This window comes from Bactrocera latifrons, unplaced genomic scaffold (genome assembly GCF_001853355.1).
Source record: "Bactrocera latifrons isolate USDA-ARS-PBARC rearing strain unplaced genomic scaffold, ASM185335v1 scaffold_236, whole genome shotgun sequence".
Classification (NCBI taxonomy): Eukaryota; Metazoa; Arthropoda; class Insecta; order Diptera; family Tephritidae; genus Bactrocera; species Bactrocera latifrons.
In genome coordinates, this window is record NW_017535919.1 from 246,735 (window position 1) to 268,990 (window position 22,256).

The 22,256-nt window shown below is 35.8% G+C and overlaps 1 protein-coding gene and 1 long non-coding RNA gene across 9 annotated transcripts in view; both read left to right on the plus strand.

Annotated features, from left to right (window-relative positions):
• Positions 1–3,086: 3,086 nt before the first annotated feature.
• The window catches only part of LOC108968990 (pericentrin), a 55,642-nt gene continuing 36,472 nt past the window's right edge, over positions 3,087–22,256 (plus strand). For 3 of the 8 annotated variants that reach the window (XM_018933413.1, XM_018933414.1, XM_018933417.1), the window contains exons 1-5: positions 3,090–4,503; positions 17,546–20,290; positions 20,362–21,068; positions 21,155–21,380; positions 21,442–21,582. In XM_018933413.1, the coding sequence (XP_018788958.1) occupies positions 4,477–4,503; positions 17,546–20,290; positions 20,362–21,068; positions 21,155–21,380; positions 21,442–21,582 (3,846 nt within the window). In that variant the 5' untranslated portion in view covers positions 3,090–4,476. Of the gene's footprint in view, positions 4,504–6,032; positions 6,219–17,545; positions 20,291–20,361; positions 21,069–21,154; positions 21,381–21,441; positions 21,583–22,256 lie in introns of those variants that run through there. The other 5 variants (XM_018933416.1, XM_018933418.1, XM_018933420.1 and 2 more) reach the window with 5 other exon arrangements.
• Positions 13,030–13,459, plus strand: LOC108968994. The gene is made up of 2 exons (XR_001993369.1): positions 13,030–13,218; positions 13,289–13,459. It is a non-coding gene; the product is annotated as an uncharacterized LOC108968994 (long non-coding RNA).

Genomic DNA, 22,256 nt, shown 5'->3' on the forward strand with positions numbered 1-22,256 from the left:
GCATATATTATCTGATGAGAAATTCTTCCAATTAGTTCAATATTCACAACTAGTTTAAAACGTTGTCGTGTTTGTATATGTAATGTACTCGCAGTTGCTGGTAATTAACTCATTTCTTTTATTTATTAAATAATCATAATTTCGCACAAATTAACTCATCTGATTTCAAATGCCAAACAAACGAGAGTGACAATTATTGAAAAAAGAACACAGTCCATTTACTGTTTTATTTTGCTGCCCAAAAATACCGTTACCAAAGTCTGCAGTCGTTCGTTTTTTATTTTTGCAGATATTGCTGGTTCATGTTGCAAAAATAAAGCAATCGACAGTTACGACGATGGTGCGATAAAAAAATATTATTTACCGTTTTTTCACTCGAAATAAGAACAAAATATTATTAAAATTATTCTTTATATCGTTCTAGTTGAGACATATTAAAGCATACGTATTCATTTAATAAATACACTAAAAGAAAAATTGATACTTGAATACATAAAACTTGTTTTTTCCTATAGGAAGGCAAATTTTTAATTTTAAAACATTTCCGCGCCGTCTTCCCATCATCCGATGGTCCCCAAATCTTTTTTAAATCTTTTTACATAAAAGGGAAGAAATTAGCCCATTCTGTTAACTTAAAACACTATTTCAAAAATCTCCATATAACGTAGAACATCTAATGTACATACATAGATATCATAATGCTCCGTTTACACTTTTAATATTGGTCTCAAATGGTTCTTAATTCACAAAGCAAAATAGTTTTAATACTTTAAGTTAATAATAAGGATCCATGGAGAAAAAAGTTATAGCATTGAACTCTATTTTCTCACTATATTTTGCGATCTCAGAAGCTCGCTAGAAATACTTCAAATTTATAAGTTCAAGTATGCTTCTGCGATTAGAGATGGCAGCTTAAGTTAAACTATGCATTCTAATCTATATTTTCACATTTCTTCTACCTTGTTTAAAAAGATACTCAGGCGCTACTGTTTAGTTGAAAGGAACATAGCCGAAGTTAGTGCAGTCCTAGCCTTTCAAAGATTTCGACAATATGAAGCCAGACTTCAGATATAATCGTTAACCTATCTTAATTCCAGCTATATTTAGTAGTCGATCTCGTTTTTGTTTATAAATATGTTTAAAAAGTTACAGTGTACTTCTTGTATAAATTATTAGCCAAGCCTTATGGATTTTTGTTTAACTTTTATGAATGGCATGAGCCACTTGCACTAAAAACCTCCTCTAAGGAGCCTACTTTTGGAACTCTTTCTTTAGGATGGCATTCCACGTTTCTCTCAGCTCCCGTTTTTTTTATCCTTAGAACATTTTCTATGTAATTCTTCACGTTCTTCCAGTTTTCCTCGTTATGAAGCATGACGTTTATTATTTTGTCCGCATTTAGGGGACCGATCAAAGTGTATAACTTAATTTGCTCTGTTTGTCAGGGTATACATTTATACTCTTGCGTGTTTAGCGTCCTTTCGTATTTTGTGAATAGATGTCGTTGCAGTCGTATATCTCCAGTACTATCAATCACATTGTCACATATGTATCATCACTCACAACCATATAGTGAGGGGAAAGGTGAAATTTTAATTAAAAAAATATATTCAGGAAGTTGAAAAAAAGCTGTTGCAGCTCCTCAAAAATGAGTGAAAATAATGAAGAAATTCGTGTTATTTAGAACAGAAAGGGAAGAATGCCACGCAAGCCACCAATGAAATGTGTGAAGTTTACGGAGACGATGCTGCGTCAGCCGTGTAGAACAACAATAGTTCGCTCATTTTTATTTCTTTCAAAATACATTTGTATGTTGTGAAGCCAACGCGATTTACTATTGGGTTTAAAGCAACTTAAATGCATGCAGTTGTGTTCATTTATATATGTAGCATCGCAGCCGACGCAGAAATATATAACGTTTTTATTGCATATTTCCTCTCGCTAGGTGATCGCTTGCAAAACTATATAGTTTTTGTAAAGTAGAGTTAAGAAAAATCCCTTCAGATTTTCTTAGTTTTAATGGTTTTATACTCTTGCAACCTGTTGCTAAAAAGTATTTATTATAGTTTTGTTAACCAAACGGTTGTACGCATCATCTCAAACTAGCGAGATAGATATATTGTTATATACATATAACATATAATATCATTTAGATCTGGATGATGAGAAAAGTTGAATTGTCTGTCTGTCCGTCCGTTAAGATATAAGTTTAATTTACATATCTTCTAAACTACTAAGGCTATGGAAACCAAATCAGCACAAATATTATAAGAACTCCTACCGACGGTGTGAAAATGGAGAAGATGACCCCACTCACTCCTCGTATAACGATACGATTCAAAACTACTAAATGAGCAATAAAAAAAAACTAATTGCTCCAAAAACATTAAATTTTACCTCCAAGATGGCATAAGAGGGCCTTGGACGACCGGCATGACACCGCCCACTTTGTGGTGATATATTATAATATAACGGGTTAAAAATTTGCATTAATAATTCCTCTAAAGCGTGAGCAAAAATTGTTCAAATCCAAGCATAACTGTTCCAGCCCCGAAGTACCGAATATGTGGACCTCATTATCTATCGTTGACTTTTAATCGAAAATATCGGTCAAAGTGTGAGACATACTACTGAAATCCAAACATAATCCTTTCCTGCCAATGGAAATTATGTGTATCAAAAGTGAATTGAATCGGAATAATGCTTCCCTGAGCCCCCATATACCTTAAATAATAGTTTTTAAACTTCGAGGTGACTTTATGGTGCATATATCGGCCAATATTCGAGTTACGCTCAAATAACTATTATCAGTATTTTCGAACATCCAGCGGAATTTGCTAGATATGATTGGTGATTGTATGTACCTTACATACACTCAGTGAAACCCAGGGAAAATAATTGTAGTATGTGGCATGATAACAGTTAATAGATAAAATCGGGTCAATACTTAGTAGTATATGGGAGTTGGCACCATATACTACATATGTATAATGATTTACGTTTTTCTAACAAATCTTATGACGAATACTTATATGTCGGTCAGTGTATGAGTTATACAGAGTATATTTATATATAAAGTTGCTTAGATTCCAATCTTCTGTTTGACGTTTTACATCTTAAGGTATTTTCCTGGCTTTGATTCTTTCAAGTGCAACATTATAAAATGTTCCATTGCACCCGAACTAAGGCCTGTCTTACTTGTTTTTTTATATTCTTGCGCACTAAAGCTTTTTATTGAGTCGATTACTATTAATTAATTTATAATGCACTATAACAATGGAAAATTTTTAATTTCAATGCGTAAAGGAAAATAAAATATATACAGAAATACAAATCCGTTTAAAATGATCTGACCAGATGATATGTAAAGCCTCACATTATGAACTGAAGCCCAAAACATATATTACCATACGCAAAACTATAAACTTAGAGACCGCTTTGCTCTGAATTTGAGATTCAGCGTTATAAATATTTGGCGACGTTTGTTGAATAAAACTTTGATTCCGTGAAGTCCACGAAAGGTGCATTTACTTAGCCAAAGGCATTTCAAAGCCTAGTACTGCCAAAAGTCTTTGACTTGGCGAGTTTCAAAATGTCGTAATATATTTAGGACAGATTAATGCCAAATGATCTTGTTTGAGTAGTTTCTAGACAGACACAGCCAGACAGTAAAGCACGGTGGCCTTAAAAGTATTAAATGAAATAATCTACTAATTGAAATGTGTTATTCACAAGTTTACTTATCGTCAAAGAAATTTAAATGTTGCTATTTCCGTGAATGGCCAAAAAAATATAAACTAAACGAATCTGATGGGGTTTGTGCTGCAAAAAACCGTTGTAGAGTATATTTCCGCTTCTGGTTCTGCTGCGCTGCTTTCTCAATCAGCACAACTGTACATACATGCTTTGATGTATACAATAATGTATCAATATAAAGTCAAGAGTTTGACCGACTAACGAATGATGATCCGTTGTCGGGCACTCGGAGCAATGGCCGTTAGTCGTTCGCGCACTTGAATCAATTCTGTCAATGCCTAAAATTTAACTTAAAAGTGACTTGATCGCTCTTCTTCCCAATCACCTGTCGCGTTGAACGAGGCAGACTCACGAAACTATTCCAAATTATATATAGCACCTGTGTTCGTATTCACCCACTCCGCGTTTGCTTGCTGAGAGCTGTGCAATCCGCACACTTTTCATTTAGTCCCCTATAAGCTCGTAGTTGCCCATATATACATATTTATACTAAAGTGTATATGTATGTGAAACAATAAGTTTTGAAAAACACTGAACACTGTGATGTGTTTCTGTGGAACGCCGCTCCACATGTGCACCCATGGAGGACGGGGCACAGCGATGAGCTGTAATATTGCACTTTGTGGATGCTGTTTAACAGATTTGTCGAAATGAAAGAAGAGCGGAAAAGCAGTGAGAGAAACTGATAAGTGCGCGTTCGGCTTATAAACTTTAACAGCGATGGATCTTTTTACACTCTACGATTGGGTATGTATGACTTTAGTGAAGATCAAATACATCACAATTTTTTTTTTTTTAAATAAAAAAAATAAAACTAATATTTTCTTATGAAATATTTCTTACAAAGCAAAGTATGATAATACCTGGATGTTCAAATTAAAATTTTTGAATATATCGGTTTGGATAAAATATTTATAACTCGACTACGTCAAATCTATCTTAAGAGCTGTAAAAAACAATTCTTAAAAAGCTATACATGACATCGCCAATAAAAACAAAACAAAAAACTCCCAAACTCCACAGAAACTTCAGGAGTTTTTTTCCTCTCCAGTCGATTTTAGATTACCTTCTTATTCTCATTAATTTAGGCACAACATTTTAAAACTTAAAATTTCCCTGTAGCAGTCTGACGCCGATTTTTATTGCTATATATAAAGCAAATTCGCCTCTTGATTCAAAGAAGATAATAAAATACGAAATTTTATAACAGCTACTTATAAATATTTCTGCAAAATCAAAAATTCCGAATAAAGTACGAAAAGGTAGGGTCAAAGAGGGGAATTATGCAGCTGATTTTCCAAGTTGATCTTTCCTCTAACAATGTTCCACGCAATTTTTCACAAATACGAGTATACATATGTACGCACATACTCCACTGCTAGGCTCATTAACTCCATTTCTGATTTTCTTATAATCGCGTTATCAAGCACATGGTTTCACGCTTCTTCCTCGCAAGACCGATAAAAACAAATACTCTAAGCACAAGAACACACACACGCGAAGCGTACTCCTAATACTCACATAAGTTCCACAAGTAGATTATAAATACATAAGTAAACGGTGCACGGAACCGCTTGGAACCGCTGAACCGCTATTGCAGCGACTACTGCCACTCACAGCGCAACGCTTACAGCTTACAACCTGAGGCTACAAAGTCAAGGAGTCATTTTGATAGACAAACCAAATGGAACATAAATATAAATTTACCACAGCGCTGAGCAACGGCCGCGCCGCTTTCAACAATCCATTGGCTGTCTTGCCGCTCACAGCGATAACGGCGGCCGCGCTCGCTCAGCTTTTCCGACGGTGTGCGCCGCATTGGGTGCCACAACGCCTCGCTTCTTCACTACGGTCTTCAGCTACTTGCAAAATTTCAATGCGCGCCTTAGAAACATTTGGGGCCTGAGTAACACGACAGTATAGTTTATGATGTTGCTGCTGCCGCTGCTGTTATTGTATATTTGATGTCGGTGGTGCTGAATGGGTGCAACTCGTGTGTTTATTTATAATAAAACATTCGCTTTCGACGGTCGCGCTTTGGCTGGTGGTGGTCGTTGGTGCGTTCGCTTATCGTGTAGTACCTTCTGGTGACGTGACGTGCCGCGGCGACGGCCGGAGCAATTGCAGTAGATTACAAAAAGAGAAGACCGCTTCGCAAAAAAAAAAAAAAAAAAAAAAAAAAAAAAAAAAAAAAAAAAAAAAAAAAAAAAAAAAAAAAAAAAAAAAAAAAAAAAAAAAAAACGCTATTCACAAAGAAAGCGATTAAACTGAAATTAATTAAAAGGAAGTTTTTATAAGTTGTTTTAATTTGGTTGGTTTAGCTTCATCAATTAACGAATTGCGGAAATTACAGCGCTTGCAAGTGAAAATAAGACCAGAAGAGTTTAATTAATTTAAAAATAATTATAATATGAAATATAAATTCATCGCATGTGTGTACCGTTAAAATGCCAAAAATACATGTGAGTTCCCAATGTGTTTAAGAGTTTATTCAGTTGTGTATTTTTGTATACCTTTCCTATGGGGGCTTATTACCTAATATCAATAATAAATGTGCAGTGAAATGTATAGTGATTTATATTCATTGAGGATATCGTTTAATACATGTCATTGTATTTATGTTTTTTTTTTTTAATTTATAAATATTTTGTGATACAAGAAAGTATATCTCGAACGTGAACCAAATCGGCGCATAAATTCGGGTTTGAAACTCTGGCGCTATTTTTAGGATTTAGTAATTACAATTGGTCGTTTCACAAGCGATAGATATTGATTTATAATTTTAGATAAGACAAGGTAGCATATTTTAATAAAATACTTTTTGTTGGTATAAACTGGCAACCGACATCGGCGCCGTGATTTTGTTGGAATTGTCAATTTAAGTAGACCTTGTTTAAATCCTAACTACTTACCAATATCGTAAACATTTTTCTAAATAGTCAAATACTAACATTACAAAGAGAAAACAAAAACACCAAATACTGTATTATCACTTCCACCTCGTACTTTCACAGCATTACTGTTTCTATGCATATTTATTTAAACAGATTTATATTTTAATCAGAGCTAAGTTCGGATATAACCAACCATTTCATACTCTTGCAACTTGCATGGACTAAAGAGAGGGTAATTTCTTCAGGTACATTAGATTTGCTAGTTATATGTGGTCTATGGCAAGTTTTCACGCGATTTTAAACACAAAGATGAACCGGTCTTAGTAAAACACGCTCTCTCAATTGTGTTATATATTGTTCTATATGTGCGGTATAAAGCCATAAGGCTAAGGGAAGTATCGACTCAACTCACCGTATTTTGACACACATATGTACATACTATTAATAGAAAAGGATACCAACTGTATTTCAATTAGCATATACTATGTGTATATCTTACATTTTGACCGATAGGTATAGGGGTTCACATATTCGGTATCTGGATGCTTGAACACCTCTAGTCCGGTTTTTCCAATTTTTGGTCATAAGGTGGCCTACTTAAAGCGCACTATTCGGGCAAAGTTTTATCCCGATACATTAATTGGTGATTGATTTGCATACTGGAAAGTAAAAAAATGAGATGGAGTTTAAAATTGTGTTATATGAGAAGCAGGTTTGGGTCTAGCCCGATTTCACACCGATTAAATCGATCGAGCAAGGCCGGAGATATGTGATTCCTCCTAAAGGAGGGCAATCCCACGTTCAATTTTGACCCCGGCTCTTTTAAAGCCCTCATACCATTTCGGTTGCAAAATTTAATGTCTCTGGTGTATTTAGTTATTGATGTTTTGCGCTTTTAAAGAGTATTATTATATATGAGGAGTGGGAGGGGTCATTATACGATCCGTGTTCTTGTAATATTTGCTCTAGGCGAATTTGGTTGTTGTAGCTTTAGTGGGTAATGAGATTTATTAACTTACTACTTAGTTGTGGCACTTTATAGGTTTTGCTTTAATAGCTTTTTGTAGGCGTGGCAGTAGCTAATTAAGCCTACGCCTATCAGGAACCGGTCTTCATTTTTTGTCAAGGAACATGTGTACCAATTTCCATTACCGTATATCAATTTTTATGAAATTTACACCGTGCACAGGCAGACGGACAAACAGACATACATCCAGATTTTAACTCGTCTTGTCATCCTGATCGCTTATATACAGGGTCCGGCACTCGAAGTGTAACCCACTTCGGACCGTTCACGCAGCTGTCGCACTGGAATCAGCTGTTTATAAATTTGCTGAATGACAATTCGGAGTATTGTTCACAAAAGTGCACGCAAAAAAAAGTGATCGGCGATGGAATTCAAACGTAATAGTGTGATTGCTTTATGTTTAGCTGGAAAATTACAGCCAGCAATTGTTTGAGCTCAAACACCTTAATGCAAATAAAGTTTTTGTTTATCGCTCCATCACTCGTTACAATGAAAACGCCATGGAGGTGGTCATCAAAAGACTGCAACATCACGTGAGATGGTTCGGAAAGTGAAGAAGCGACTTGAGCGAAATCCACGACGAAGTGCAGCATCCGACGCATATTGAAAAATTAGCTCAAGGTCAAGCCTAATTTTCCAAACGAATTTATGGCTTTTTTAATTGGTGTGCCGGACCCTGTAAATCTATATCTCTTTCGATTGGTTTTAGGTGATACAAAAAACCGTTATGTGTTACTCCTCTCTAGCATCATGTTGCAAGAATAAAATGTTAGTAAATTTTTGAACGAGAATTAGTATAATAATGCCTCCTAGACCTTTGCCATTTTATAAATTCATCGTATCGCAGTCGTCTTGGTTCAAAGTATCAATATTCAAAAAGTAAAATGAAATATTCAATAATTCAATTAAAATTTTGACAGAATTGAAAAGCTAATAACTTAGACTTGACCTTATATGTTCAATGTCAATGATCAAATGTAACTCATAATGGAGACTAAGTTTTCTAATATCTCTTGGCATCTTACTACAAATGAAGTTTCAAAAGTTTAAGCATCATACTCAATCGATTTTAATAAATTTAACCGGTATCCATTTGTTTTTTATCCTATTAAATATTTACCATAGATTAAAAATTAATTCTGTTGGGGATATATAATAATACAATTTTTGGATTTGATTTGAATTTGTTAAATCTTTGTACCGATATTTCAAAAATGCTGAAACTATTACAAAAATAAACTTTAGCCACACACAGAGGCGGGATATCCAATTTTCTCTGAGTGTATTCAGAATAAAACTTAAACAGTACATACGAGGTTTGTATAAAAAGTATCGCGAATTTTGTATTTCTGAGGAAAGTTTATATTTTTCATGAATATCTAGTTTCTCCCCTTCAAAGCAATAATCCTCAATCCTCAAAGCACTTAAAAAAGTAATTTTTTGTGAATTTGTTTAGTTCCTCCTTTGATGCAATTTTTATCTCCTCAATCAGTTTTGGGAACAAAAAAATCACAGTAGCCAGGCCTATTAAATATTCGCGCACAAGCTTCATCAGGCGTGTTATCATGGTGCAAACGGCTATTTTTGTTCTTCTTCATCAAATCTGGCTTCGCGCAAATTGCGCATGACTTGCCGGTAGTATTCTTTATTGACGGCATGGCTGTTTGGTAAGAACTCGTGATGCACCACGGCACCCCTTTTTTTTTGTTTTTTTTTTGACATGCTCTCGCATCCAGCCGCGTCCACCTTTTCAAAAGGTTTTGTACCAACAATAATGCTTCTGCGCACTTATTGTAGTTTTTCACACAAAATTTTAAACAGATACTTTGATGTTGTTTTTGGAATAAGTAAAAATCAAAGACGAACCAATAAGTGACCAAATCGCTATCAAGGGATATGTGTACCAAGATAGCGCAAAAAAAAAAAAAAAAAGCAATAACACGGAGCTCTCGATAATGCAAAATTCGCGATACTATTGGTACAAACCTCGTATGCATATATACATTTCCTTCATATGGACTTCTGTATGCTTATCGTTTCAAATTCGCTCAACAGTCATTTCGCATGCTTGCCTCATATTATCAAGAAAACTGTACCACACATATGGATTAAAAAGTCGCATTCCCATTCCCGTTATCTCTTATATTGCTTTTGAGAATATTCACCTACATTTCGAAGCTAAGCGAAAGGAATGAAAGTGAAATCTGCACCTTAAAACAAATACCGGTGACATGTCCTTAGCGTACGACAGATCTTCGTTTTGCCAATATGTACATAAGTATATATAACATACTTTTTTGCAATTAATTGTAACTAGCTCACGAAATTTGTGCCGAAGCTTTTTCATAGATTTTATATGTGTATTTCCGATATCTTCCTTTTTGTTTGTTTGTTGCCATGGCTGCTTACATATCTACATAGTGTCGTTTACGGCGGCCTGTTTATTTAAAGGAAGGAGGTTGTTTATGGTGGCTGGCAAGTTCAAGGACGTTCGTTATGCGTTACTTTCATTTCAACCGTTATCCCCTTACACTCATGTTTGTTTTTGCTTATTCATAAATTGCATAAATTCGAGTATTTTTGAATTTTACTGTGACGCCTGTAGCTTTCATCCATTTTCTTTTTGCGCGAATTGCGTGTGACAAATTTCGAATTCTAAAATTTTTATATTTTTCTTGGTGTGAAATTTTGTGCGTAACGCAATTTGCTTCAGCAACTAGGAAAAAATTACACCAGCTAAAAAAACGAGAACTTTACCATTTGGCTAGGAAATCTCGCTGCGAGACAATTCTATTTGTCTTATTGTTGCTTTACTAAGTCTGCCAAATTTTAAAATTACACAGTTGTGATTGTTTGTTCTTAAATTTTAATTTTATGTAAATCCGTTTTTTGTGGCACAAGTGCGCGTAGTTCCCTTTTAACTTTCGGCGTGTGTTGACGCTCATAATCGTCGCTTTTTATTGAGCAATGCACTTGCCTGCACATTCTTAATTCTGACAATGCGATGCTCTTGTTTGGTGACATCATTTCGAACGCGACCAAATAAGTTGTACGAGATTTGAATGTTGTCATTTTCAGGTCATGTGTGAATGCTGATAATTATATACAGTAAGTATTATGAAACAAATGTAGACTACAATGAAAGTTCTGAATCTTAGAGTTGTTAGTACCTCATTGCGTTTGTGTAATGACTAGTGACTCCTCAGGAACGATCTAAAAGGTAATACGTGCAGTGGTGTATATGTGTTATGCAACGAAAGAGTTTCTAAACTCAATCCGATCTGGGTGATGCATCCGTTGGATTCAGTTTGTTGCCATACATAATTCAGCAAGACAGTCAACAATGTTCGACAAGTTCTATAATTCGTAGGATACACGTTTACAGTCTAAGTAATATTTTAAAGTATAAAGAATATCAGTCGTTTATGCAATTATAAACCGAAAATGGGTTTGAAATATATGTATTTGACTATAATTGTTCTTTAACATGGAGTAATTAAATATCTGTAATTTGAATATAAATATGAATGGTTTTTAATTGGTGTCAATAGTGTTTTAATTTCGCAAAACGATTTTGTCGTAATAAGTTAAAAGTTATAGAGACATTTCCTACAAATGCTTTTATTTTGGAACAATATAAAACAAGCCCTTGCCTTACACATAACTCATAAATTATTGTATACCAATTGTAAGTAAGGATGTCCTTTCAATATTTGGACTAAGATTTTTATTTATTTATTTAATTTAAATTTAGATGAGCCCATTTTTTTCTCAACATTTTAAATATTAAGCGATTAGAAGAAATTGTTGTTGAATTTATAATACAATGGTTGCCTTTTCTATTTCGGAATTAGAGAAACAAAAATATTGATCATCGAAAATGGCTGAATGGTTTCCATTACACTTTTGCATGCGTTTGAACCTCTTGTCGCCAATCTGGTTAAGTTATCTCCAGCATATGCGTTCTGACACGTCCAGTTTTTCCAAATTCCCGGTATTTTTTTATCATTGACGAATTGTGTGGGATCTACCGTAAACAAATTTATTTACATTCAAATGTTAATGCAATATTGTAACTGTGATAGTCCCACTAAGGCCTATAGTTGTCTTAATGCCACGATAGATCACATGACTTGACGATCCTGCAATAACAGTTTGCATCAATACTTTTCGGAACAAAAACTGATTTTGGACGACCTTCGCGAAATTCGTGTTGAAGTGATCCACGGCCTCGGCTGAATTCATCCCACCATCGATAAACACTGGTCCTTATGGAGCTTAATCGTCAAACATTTAATTAAAATTGTCTATGCACTCTGTATGAGTTAATTCACGGCGAAAGTTGTAAAACATTATCGCGCGATAATGTTCGTGATTTAATTACATTTTTTGTCCGAGGTGAATATTTTAAGTAACTATAAACAAATTGTATAAGTAGCGCTGTCAAAACGTTCTGAGTATGTCAAACTTTACTTTATTATGGGTTGCCCAATCCTGAAATATAAAGCACAATCTACGTGTCTTTGTTAACAACTTGCAACTAAATTTTCGGCATTTTCCACAGGAAGAGACATCCAGGTATGTTGAAGTAGCCAAATGAACACTTTTGTTGGATCAAATATTTTCCTGATATTTTGGCTTTCATTAAAGCCCAAACATTTTTCATTGGATTGGCGTCAGATGATTTCTAGTTTTGGAATTGAATTTTTGTAGTATCCAATCTGATTATTTTTGACGTAAAGCATTTGAGTTGACTTCAGTACATTTTAACATTGTAACGGCATTCAGATTTTCTGTAAAGCACCCCAAAACCCCAAATCCTTGCGAACAGCAGCATTCATATCCCTTTTACTGAATTATTTACAATGTTTTTGCTTAAATTTGCTTAAAATTTCAAAATAGCCTCATATACAAATCTAATATTACGATTTTCGAACATCCGGCTAACTTTACTCCATATATGTACATATGTATGTATATTAAAAACTCAGTGAACATTTTATGAGTACGCGGTATAGTAGTCAATAGTCATTATGTATACTGAACGTTTAAGGGACCTTATGCCTCGAAACGACATTTTTCAGAATTGCTGACATCTTAAATCAACGAGCAATTGACCGATCAACTTCAAATTAAAACTAAATAATGTAAAAAATTTACTATACAAAGACCTACGATCGTTTTGATTGGTTAAAAATTGTCAGTTTGGCATAAAAAAAGACCACTTTTTACAAAACTACGCCATTTTGATAATTATTGATTGATTGATATTTTTCGAAGATCGTAGATCATTGTATAGGAAATATCTTTAGGTTTAATTAAATTTGAATTTTTTTGTTTCAGCTACTCATTTGGCCGGAATAATGTCAGCACAATCAGCAAGAGCTCCGTTATTTTTCAAAACTTTTGTAAAAAAAATCTTGAAATATATATAAAATCGCCAAATTTTTCTTGGGTTATACTGGTATAGCCCCTTAAAGCTGCAAATATGTGAAATTAATCTACGAAGCTGACCGGTTACGTTTTCAGATACTGCAGACGGTAGTTAATTTAAATGAAAAATCAGTTTTGTTCTTTTTGGGAAAATACACATTTTTTGGTGAAACTTTAGTTTTTTTTACAGTGATTCGTGATTGCAAGAAGGCAACGCAACATACTGAATTTTCACCGAAGGCTTACCGTATTGCCACACTTTGAACTAATGACTACTAAATACTTTGATATTGTTATCAATTCCTAAAAATTTAAAAGAAACTTTATGTATAGAGCGGTTAGGTTGGTTTTAATAAAGTACATTAATTTCATAGTATTTATTAAAAAAGAAACAAACGGATTTCGTTTGCCAAATTAGTCCAGATCTGCTATCCATAAATCATATGTGTACATATGTAGAAGCGCATGCAAAGTTGTGTGTACGATAATTAAAATTTAGCTAGAAATAGTTTTGTCGATTTTGTGGAAAGCAGGTATTCTTCTTACGAGTCGGTTTGTTAATTATACCACAAATCGAATATATTGTACTGTAAGTATTTATGTGCACACAATTGACATGCATACAGATATATATGTACTTACAATTGAAACACAAATGTGGCAGTAAGATTCTATAAGTATTTCAATTTCTGCCATTTGGTCTTTTTGTGGTTGCACAGCTGTTATTAATCTATTTTTTGACCATTTGGGTTGTATATTGTTTATTGGAATTCGCATCAATTGGAAAATGTGGAATTTATTTTACTTCACTATGCCAATTTAAACAGTATATGCTTCTGATTAAAAGATTATTAAGAAACTCTATTTCCATTATTTAATCAGGTCACATTAATAAAAGTGCGTTTGCTTTCAGTTACTTGCATTTTTTTTATTTTCATTACGTTTTAGACCCTTTTCCATTACGATAAATTTCCTTTATAATTTTCATTTTTACACACAACAAGCATATGTGTGCAATTTCTATGGAAGTGTGGAATTTTAAATATTGTTGCAGAATTTAATTTGTTTTATAAAAGTTGCGAATGATTTTTGTCATGCTGTCTGCGCAAGCCAGAGGTCAAAGAGTCAATTTTACTTGCGAGTACACTGTGCCTAAGTTTTTAGTAATGTGCTTTACATACATTCATACATAAATTTATTTATCTATGGTATGTAATGGAATGGTGCATTGCATCAATAAAAATGATAGACATGACGGAATTTACAAAATTGCCACCAGAAAAAGCTGAATTTACTTAGTTTCCAAATCAGGTAGAGAAAATATTTTTCAACAATAGCGGAATTTTCGGAATGTGTGTATTCTTATACCCTGAATAAACTATATAAAGTTTTCCGCGAAGTTTGTAACACTCGGTTAGCTCAGTCGACATGGATAATATGATACGAAACTTTAGCATTGGCTCTCTTTTTCTCTCAAACGCGTTCCCTGATTATTTGACAGCGATGAAGATCAGGGAATTGCTGACAATTGATTTCAGAAAAGGCATGATGCCAGAAGTAAACCGCTATAATTACCTGACAAAATTAGCGGGAAATGAAATTTCATTGAACTGTGCGAACATATTTTGGCAAAATAAATGTTTATGTAAATTAATTAATGATTTTGCATTTTAGCATTTATATATGTATGCATTTTCAAAGTGTTTAACTTAGTGTTTTGTATAATTTATTAAACACCCAATCTAATATTTTTCAGCAGTGGCATCAATGACAAATGTTATAAAAAATGCGAGTTTTGACAGCTCTCTCTCGAATCAAAGAGTTTCGTATCATATTATCCATGCAGTCGATTTAGCCGTGTCCGCCTGCCTGTGTCCGTCTGTATATACGCGAACTGGTTCCTTAGCTTTTAAGAAAACAATCAGACATTTTGCGCATATCCTTTTCTCCACAAGAAGCTGCTGATTCGTTGAAGCAGCTGATGTCGAGCCAACGTAAGACATACTGCCATACAAACAGAGCGGCAAAAGTCATGTCCTTGTTTTGGAAAACTTTTTTGTTTTGGTAAGTTATCTTCTCAGACTTTGACATAAGTAATTCCCCGAGGCAACACTACACTCTCTTTTTATACCCGTACTTCGGTGCAGCCAAAGTTAACATTTTTGCTTTCTTTTAATAAATAATGTCAATGGTTTACTTCGAAAACGTCTTTCGACTTCGTTGCAATGCATACGAAAAAATTATGTTCTGTAAATCATTCGAAATATTTGTGAAGTTAAATAATGCTTTGAGGCTCATTAACCCGGTATTCTATTGACAGTGACAGTTAAAATCGCGTATCACAAATAAACTCCTTTCTTGACATTTTGACAACGATGACGCAATCATTTTGATATTTTTCTTAATAACTGTTTTATTAATTTATACTAAATTTCCATTGAATTCAGATATTATGACAAAAAATGTAGTTATGTTGTATTTAAAAGATTCTCCTTCTTCGTTATTGGCGTAGATGCTGCTTACGCGAAAATAGCCGATTAACAAAGCGCGTCAGTCGTTTCTTCTTTTCGCTACTTGCACCAATTGAATATTCCAAGTTAAGCCTGGTCCTTTTCCGCCTGGTCCTTCCAACGGAGTGGAGGTCTTCCGTTTCCTCTGCTTCCCCGGTGGGTACTGCGTCGAATACTTTCAGAGCTGGAGTGTTTTCGTACCTGTGATTGTACCTGCTCCATTAAGTTCTGCAGCTCGAATTATTTTTTCCAGCAGCAGATTGAAGAAGTCGCACGATAGGGAGTCGCCTTGTCTGAAACCTCTTTTGGTATTGAACGGCTCAGAGAAGTCCTTCAGGATCCTGACGTAGCTTTTGATATAGCTCAATGTCAGTTTACACATCAGCATTAGTTTTGCGGGATACCAAATGCAGACATCGCCGCATAAAGACAGCTTTTTTTCCTGGCGTTATACTTTCTCTGCCGTTCAGCAGGCTGGAGAAGTGTTCCCTCCATAATTTTAGTATGCTCTCGGCATCGTTTAATTAGAGCAGATTTCATTGGTTATGAATTCATTCTCTGTCTTCTTTTGAAGATGCAGTAATACATTTTCCCAGTATGCTTATACCTCTCATACGTTTTTTTTTATAAGAAAATACAATTTCAATAAGAGTTAAAATAAATTTTACCCGATTGTTTATTTATCGCAAAATGTTCACAATACTATCATAATCAACTAACGGTAATTTATAGCACCTTTAAACAATCAAGATGGATGTCTGAGCAGAGTTGTTGCAATATTATGCCCATATGTACATACTATTAATTACTATATCATAAGTGTGAGCCATAAGCATGACGCTGCCTCATTTTAGATGGAATATTAGTCCCACAAACCCCTTGGCGCATTCTTATTCCTTCTTTGCTAGTGTAAAATGGCACAAACTTGACCGACAACCAGTTTATATCAATTCTCGAGTTGTTAAAGTAATTTTCCAGAATAGTCAGAAGTTACACGGAGCTAAATCTTGCGAATACGACGGTTGCGGCGCGATATTGGTTGAAAATTTGCCGATAAACTCACGGTGTATTCGTGGTGCAAAACTGAAAAGTTTTCGGCCCAGTTTGGCCGGTCAGAAAGAATTCGGAGTGCTCCACACTTTTATAATCGAAGAAAACTGCCAACATAACCCCTTTCATTTTTGACCTGTTTTGAGTGTTTTTTCGGCTTCGGCTCACGATATTCGGGTGATTGATCGTCTGTTTCCGGGACATAAGCATAGAATCAAGACTTCATCACATCCTGGTAATTGGAAAGCATTATTTGACAGACCCTACGCTGTGTTTCGAAAATATTTAGCGATTTTGGAAACAACTGGCCAGTAAGAATTCTGACTGAAAATCGTCGATTTTCAAGCACCAAATCCTTTATTTTATTGACGTATTTATTATCAGTTGAAGGCGATGATCGTCCTGGACGTCATTCGTCATCAATGTGTTCTCGACCCTCTTTGAATAATTTGTACCATTTAAAAACACTTGCTCGAGACAAAAAATTATCAGCGAAGGCCCTTTTGAACATCCTGATCGTTTTGGCACCAGAAATTTGATTCCGCACACAAAATTTAATGAAGTCTGGAAAGAACATTCTTGGTTTTTACACCACGATAATGCACCATCCCATACTGCCCTCGTATTTCGTGATCATTTCGCCAAAAACTGAACCCATATCGGTCCGCAACCACCGTATTCACCTGATCTGGCGCCGTGCGACTTCTGGYTGTTCACCGAGCTCAAAAGACCGCTCTAAATAAAGAATTTTCAAAATAAATACAATGTCACCTTATTTTTTGGGCACAGGTATAAGAATAACAGTCTATATGTACATACATATGTATATATGTATGATAGAAACTAAATAATCCCTTTGTTTAATTTTTTTATAGATAACTTCATTGCTGCGTCCTCGCGGCCATTTGAAACCCATTGACGGTAAGCGATCGGACCCGTCGGAAACTACCGCTGAGGAAACAGCAGAGTCAACAGATTGCAGTGCCATATCTGTCGGATTAGCGCAACAATTCGAAACACGAGTGCCACCGACAAGAAGCGAAGAATTTATACCAACACTAGATTTTGTGATACATGAACCTGTTGCTACAGAGCTCGACGTTCAACATGTGGCCGATATACTCTCACAGCTCGAACTCGATACATTCAACATCAACACTACAAATAACTCGACAAACGACGATGATGAAAACAGTGATAATAATTCAGCACACACATATGTAATTAACCGCGTTGGTAGTACAGAGGTCTATAGCAGCAGTACTAATACTGAGGAATTACTGCGACAGGAGATAATCCCTTTTACTCGCACAGACACTACGACGGAATCCTCACTTGTTTACGAGCCAACTAGCTCAATATCCATTGAAATGGACAATTTAGGAAAAAGTGCAACAACGGCAACAACAACAACGCCGACAACGACCGATGAAGTGCCTGAGACGACAAGCACGACGTCTCGTAAGAATAGTAACCCAAGTGCCATCACCACAGTCACAACGTCCAGCAGTGGTGAGCAAAGTATAGAGGAGGAAATTGAAGAAGCCATTGAAATTAGTGAAGAGGATGTACCAGAATTGTCCGTAGCGCATTCTTTGGAGTCATCAAAATCAGCAGGCTATATAAAGCCAATTTCAATAAATAAACAAAAAATGCAATCTGATCAACATTTAGAAGAGGAAGACAGTTTCCTCCATTCAATGAGGAATGTGAATAAAATAAATGCCAGTGAAGAAGAAGACGAACAATTCAAAATTGACGACGCTCAATTGTCTGGTGGAAATATAGCACAGCACTTTGTGCTGGCTGAGTATGATGACGAAGACGAAAATGATGATGATATTGATAAAAGTATACCAGCAGAAAAGGTACAAGCGCACTCGAGACATGAAACGTCTAGTGAAGCCAGTATTCCGCACAGTAAAGCTTCTGCAAGTGATTTGGGGGAAATTGAGTTTGATGATTTGGATGTAAGCCTACCATTAGAGAAAATAATGGTGCATTCTCATCACGATGAGTCGGCATTAAGAAAGCAGGAAGCTGATCCACGTGAGCTGAGCTTATCCAACGAGAGCACAGCGAATGATGTATCAGATCTTCTAGAAGAACCACGGCAAGGTGAAGACTCGATCAAGAGTGAAGAATTAATAGTGGCAGAGCCGGATGGAACACAAAGATCTAGTGATAATGAAGAAAATGAGGTAAATACATCGTTAAGTAAATCATTGACGTCCAAAAATTTAAAAGTGATTTCAACTTCTCAGCAACTTCAAGCTGATCGTCAATCTCTAGCGTTGGAGAAACGAGTGGAGAGAATTTCGCCCGAACATAGTGAACAAGACCACTCGTACGAAGAAATTGTAGAGAAAAATAGTTTGGAATGCACGTTAGATGACCGAGACTTAAGCTCGCTCAATCCAAGCTTTATTATGCATAACGAATCTCTTGTGAACCGCCTATTGGCAGACACAGTTGAAGAACAACTGGAAAATGTTAAAAAAGTGAATAATGCGTGTGCCAATTTGACAAACCCCGAAAATAAAATACTTCCTATCGGATTGGAACACAAAAATGTAGAATCAAAACGTATAGTTACCGATTTGGATGCGGGTCAGACTGATACAAAAACAAATGTAGAAAAATCAGAAGAAATAAACCTGAAAACACACTTTTTAGAAGGAACGGCCCAAAATGCCAACTCAACAGAGACTGAATTCACACATAATATTTTAGCCGAAACTACCCATTCCACAGAAAACTTACAAAATGTGCCATTACTTCAGACCGAATTTGTAGAAAGAAAACTAGCGGTTATCTCCGAAACACTGCAGCTGCAGGGAATGGCCAACATTGAAGTGGAGACTTTAGAGACCGTTGTAGAGCAAGTAGAAGACGATGAATCATCAACATGTGATATAAATTCAGCAACAAATGCTTTGCGCGACATTCTAAACGAGATGCTTGGTGCCAAAAACCAGGTGACCAGTGTTTCCCCGGAACTTGACGTTGGTGCTAATGAAGACGACGATGATGATGACACATCTTTGGAATTAATGAAATTACGCATTCTCTCCATGAAACATCAGAGCAAAGAACAACATATCAATATTTCACAGAGTGAAGTAGAAATGGTGAATGCCAATGCCAGTGGGGATGTGCAGATCGTTAAACCAATGGAGCGTGTACCCTTAAGTGAGTACACCAAAGATGTGCTCGAAGACATCACTGAAGAGAGTGAGCGAAATTCACTTTCTACCGCCGAAGAGCATCGTTCATTGTCGATGGAACGTTCTGCTACCTCAACGGAGGGTAAGGAGCATAGCAAAACTATACGTGCCGAAGGGGAGGCGCAAACGGCAGACTTAACGAACACCTCGACTAGTACAGTTAGTTTGAATATGCTGCAAATGTTGGAAAGCAAAGTGATTGAGCTGCAGGATATGGTGGCCGGTAAGGACGCTTGTTTGGCTGCGCTTAACTTGCAGTTGGAAACTGCACAGCGGCGCGAATCAAGTGGCGCGTTTTCTGCAGAACAACTTGGCTCGGGAAGAGATACGAACAGCTCGCTGGTGACAAGCTCGACTGAGTATCGCACATTTCAAGAAGAATTTGGTGGACCGGTAAGTAAAAAATAAAACCATTTCACTTTTATAATGTTATTAATTACAAATAATCAATGAAACACTTACAGACAATGGATATTTACATGGAAGTGTCGAAGCGGGACGAACTGATCGCCAAACTAACGGATTCCCTTCAACAATCAATGAACGTTCGTGAAAACCTGCAAATGGAAAGCGACAAACTGGCCAGTGAAGTTCAATTGCTCAGAAAGCAGCTAACCGATGCATTGGACACTTTGCGCAAACCGAATTGGCCACGCACGGATTTGGACAGCAATTATGGCCAACGCATATCAGAGATATCAATGGATCTAATAAGCGAAAGTGATGATGATTTAGAACGGCATGTCTTCACAGACAATGAGGACAAATATTCACGTAATTCTCGCGAGCGTCAGTTCTCGGTGCCACGTCAAACGACGGAAATGTACGGTAGTGGTGGAGGAGATATGACAGTATCCGAATGGTCGCAACCACCTTTCAGCAAGCAAATCGAACATTTCCAGAAATATCTCAACCCGAATGAAGTACGTCTTTTTTTCATGGTACAGAAAAAGTTCGATGATTATTTAAGTCAAGAGTTAGAAAAGTGCAAAATAAAATGTGAAATTGATCAAAAGGATATTATTGAGCAACTTGAGGCGCAGAAACAAAACCAAGACATTGAAATGAAGAAATTAATAAGTTTACGCGAGGAACAAGACAAGAAACATGCAAAAGAAGTGGAAGAATTACGCAAATATTTTGAAACTAAATGTGCCGAACTCGAGAAACAGTAAGTTTGTTGCTTTAAAATTATAAATTATAATTATACATATATGTAGATTTTTTGGAATCATTAACTCAATTTCTTCCTTTCAGGTTTTCTGACGATGTCTTTTCGCAAAAATCGCAACACCACCCAGGTGACACATCTTCCTCTGAAAGCTCAGATCAGGAGCAATTGCCCGAGGACCGAGCCGCAGGAGCCACCCAGTCACGTTCCAAAGAGATTTCTCCCCGTAAACGCGCACGTGCAGCGCTTTTACTTAGCCCAAGTCACCGTCAAATTACACCAATATCTGACGCATTCAACGGAGATGTCAGCGTAAGTTTTTCAAAACAAAAAAATTTCGAATAAATTGTTATTCTGCATTTATTTATTACAGAGCACAAACGAAATTTCAGAATTGAAATATTTCTATCAGCAAAAGTTACAAGAAATACAACTCAAGAATGAAGAACAAGTGCGCATCCTTACCGAGAAACTAAAGTATTATGAGGGCCGCTATCCAGACGATGAATTTTTGGTAAGTTTTTACGTATAAAACTTTTTAAATATACTACATATGTATATTTCAAATGCCTTAAAGTGAAAAATTGTAGATTAGGTTTATATTTCATAAAATAGTTTATTTTGTTGTATCGGCTTAAAATACTGTTGTGGTGACAGTTGTCGGATATAAGCGCGAATCTGTTCGGATTACAAAATTAATGCATTCTCATCAGCCTGGTGAGCCACTCTTGAGTATGGGAACGAGGTAATAGTCGCTGGGGACCAAATCTGGTTAATACAGTGGGTGGGGGACTTGTAAAACTGCTTATTAATTTTCGATTCTAATGAGGTTTAATAGCACATTTACAATTACCGAACGTAGCTACACGAATTTTTGCGCGTTTAGCTGAAATTACTGCTTCTCGTGGAATTTCTGAAGGGAATGCTTCAGAACTAAGAAGTTCTCTTAAGCACTGCTTGACAGTTGAATACGCGGAGGAAAATTGCCGTAACACTTATCAAGCCATTGCTTTACATCAACGGTGTTTTTTCTATCAGAAAACCGATTAGTTGTTTAAGACATGAAAAAATATTTTTGGTTTGTGTAGATGATTAAAAATGAAAATATATAAATCCGGAACAGCTCTCTTAATTGTGGAATTAGAGTTTAAAACATAATGACACTTAAAGCATTAAAGCCGACTCAAT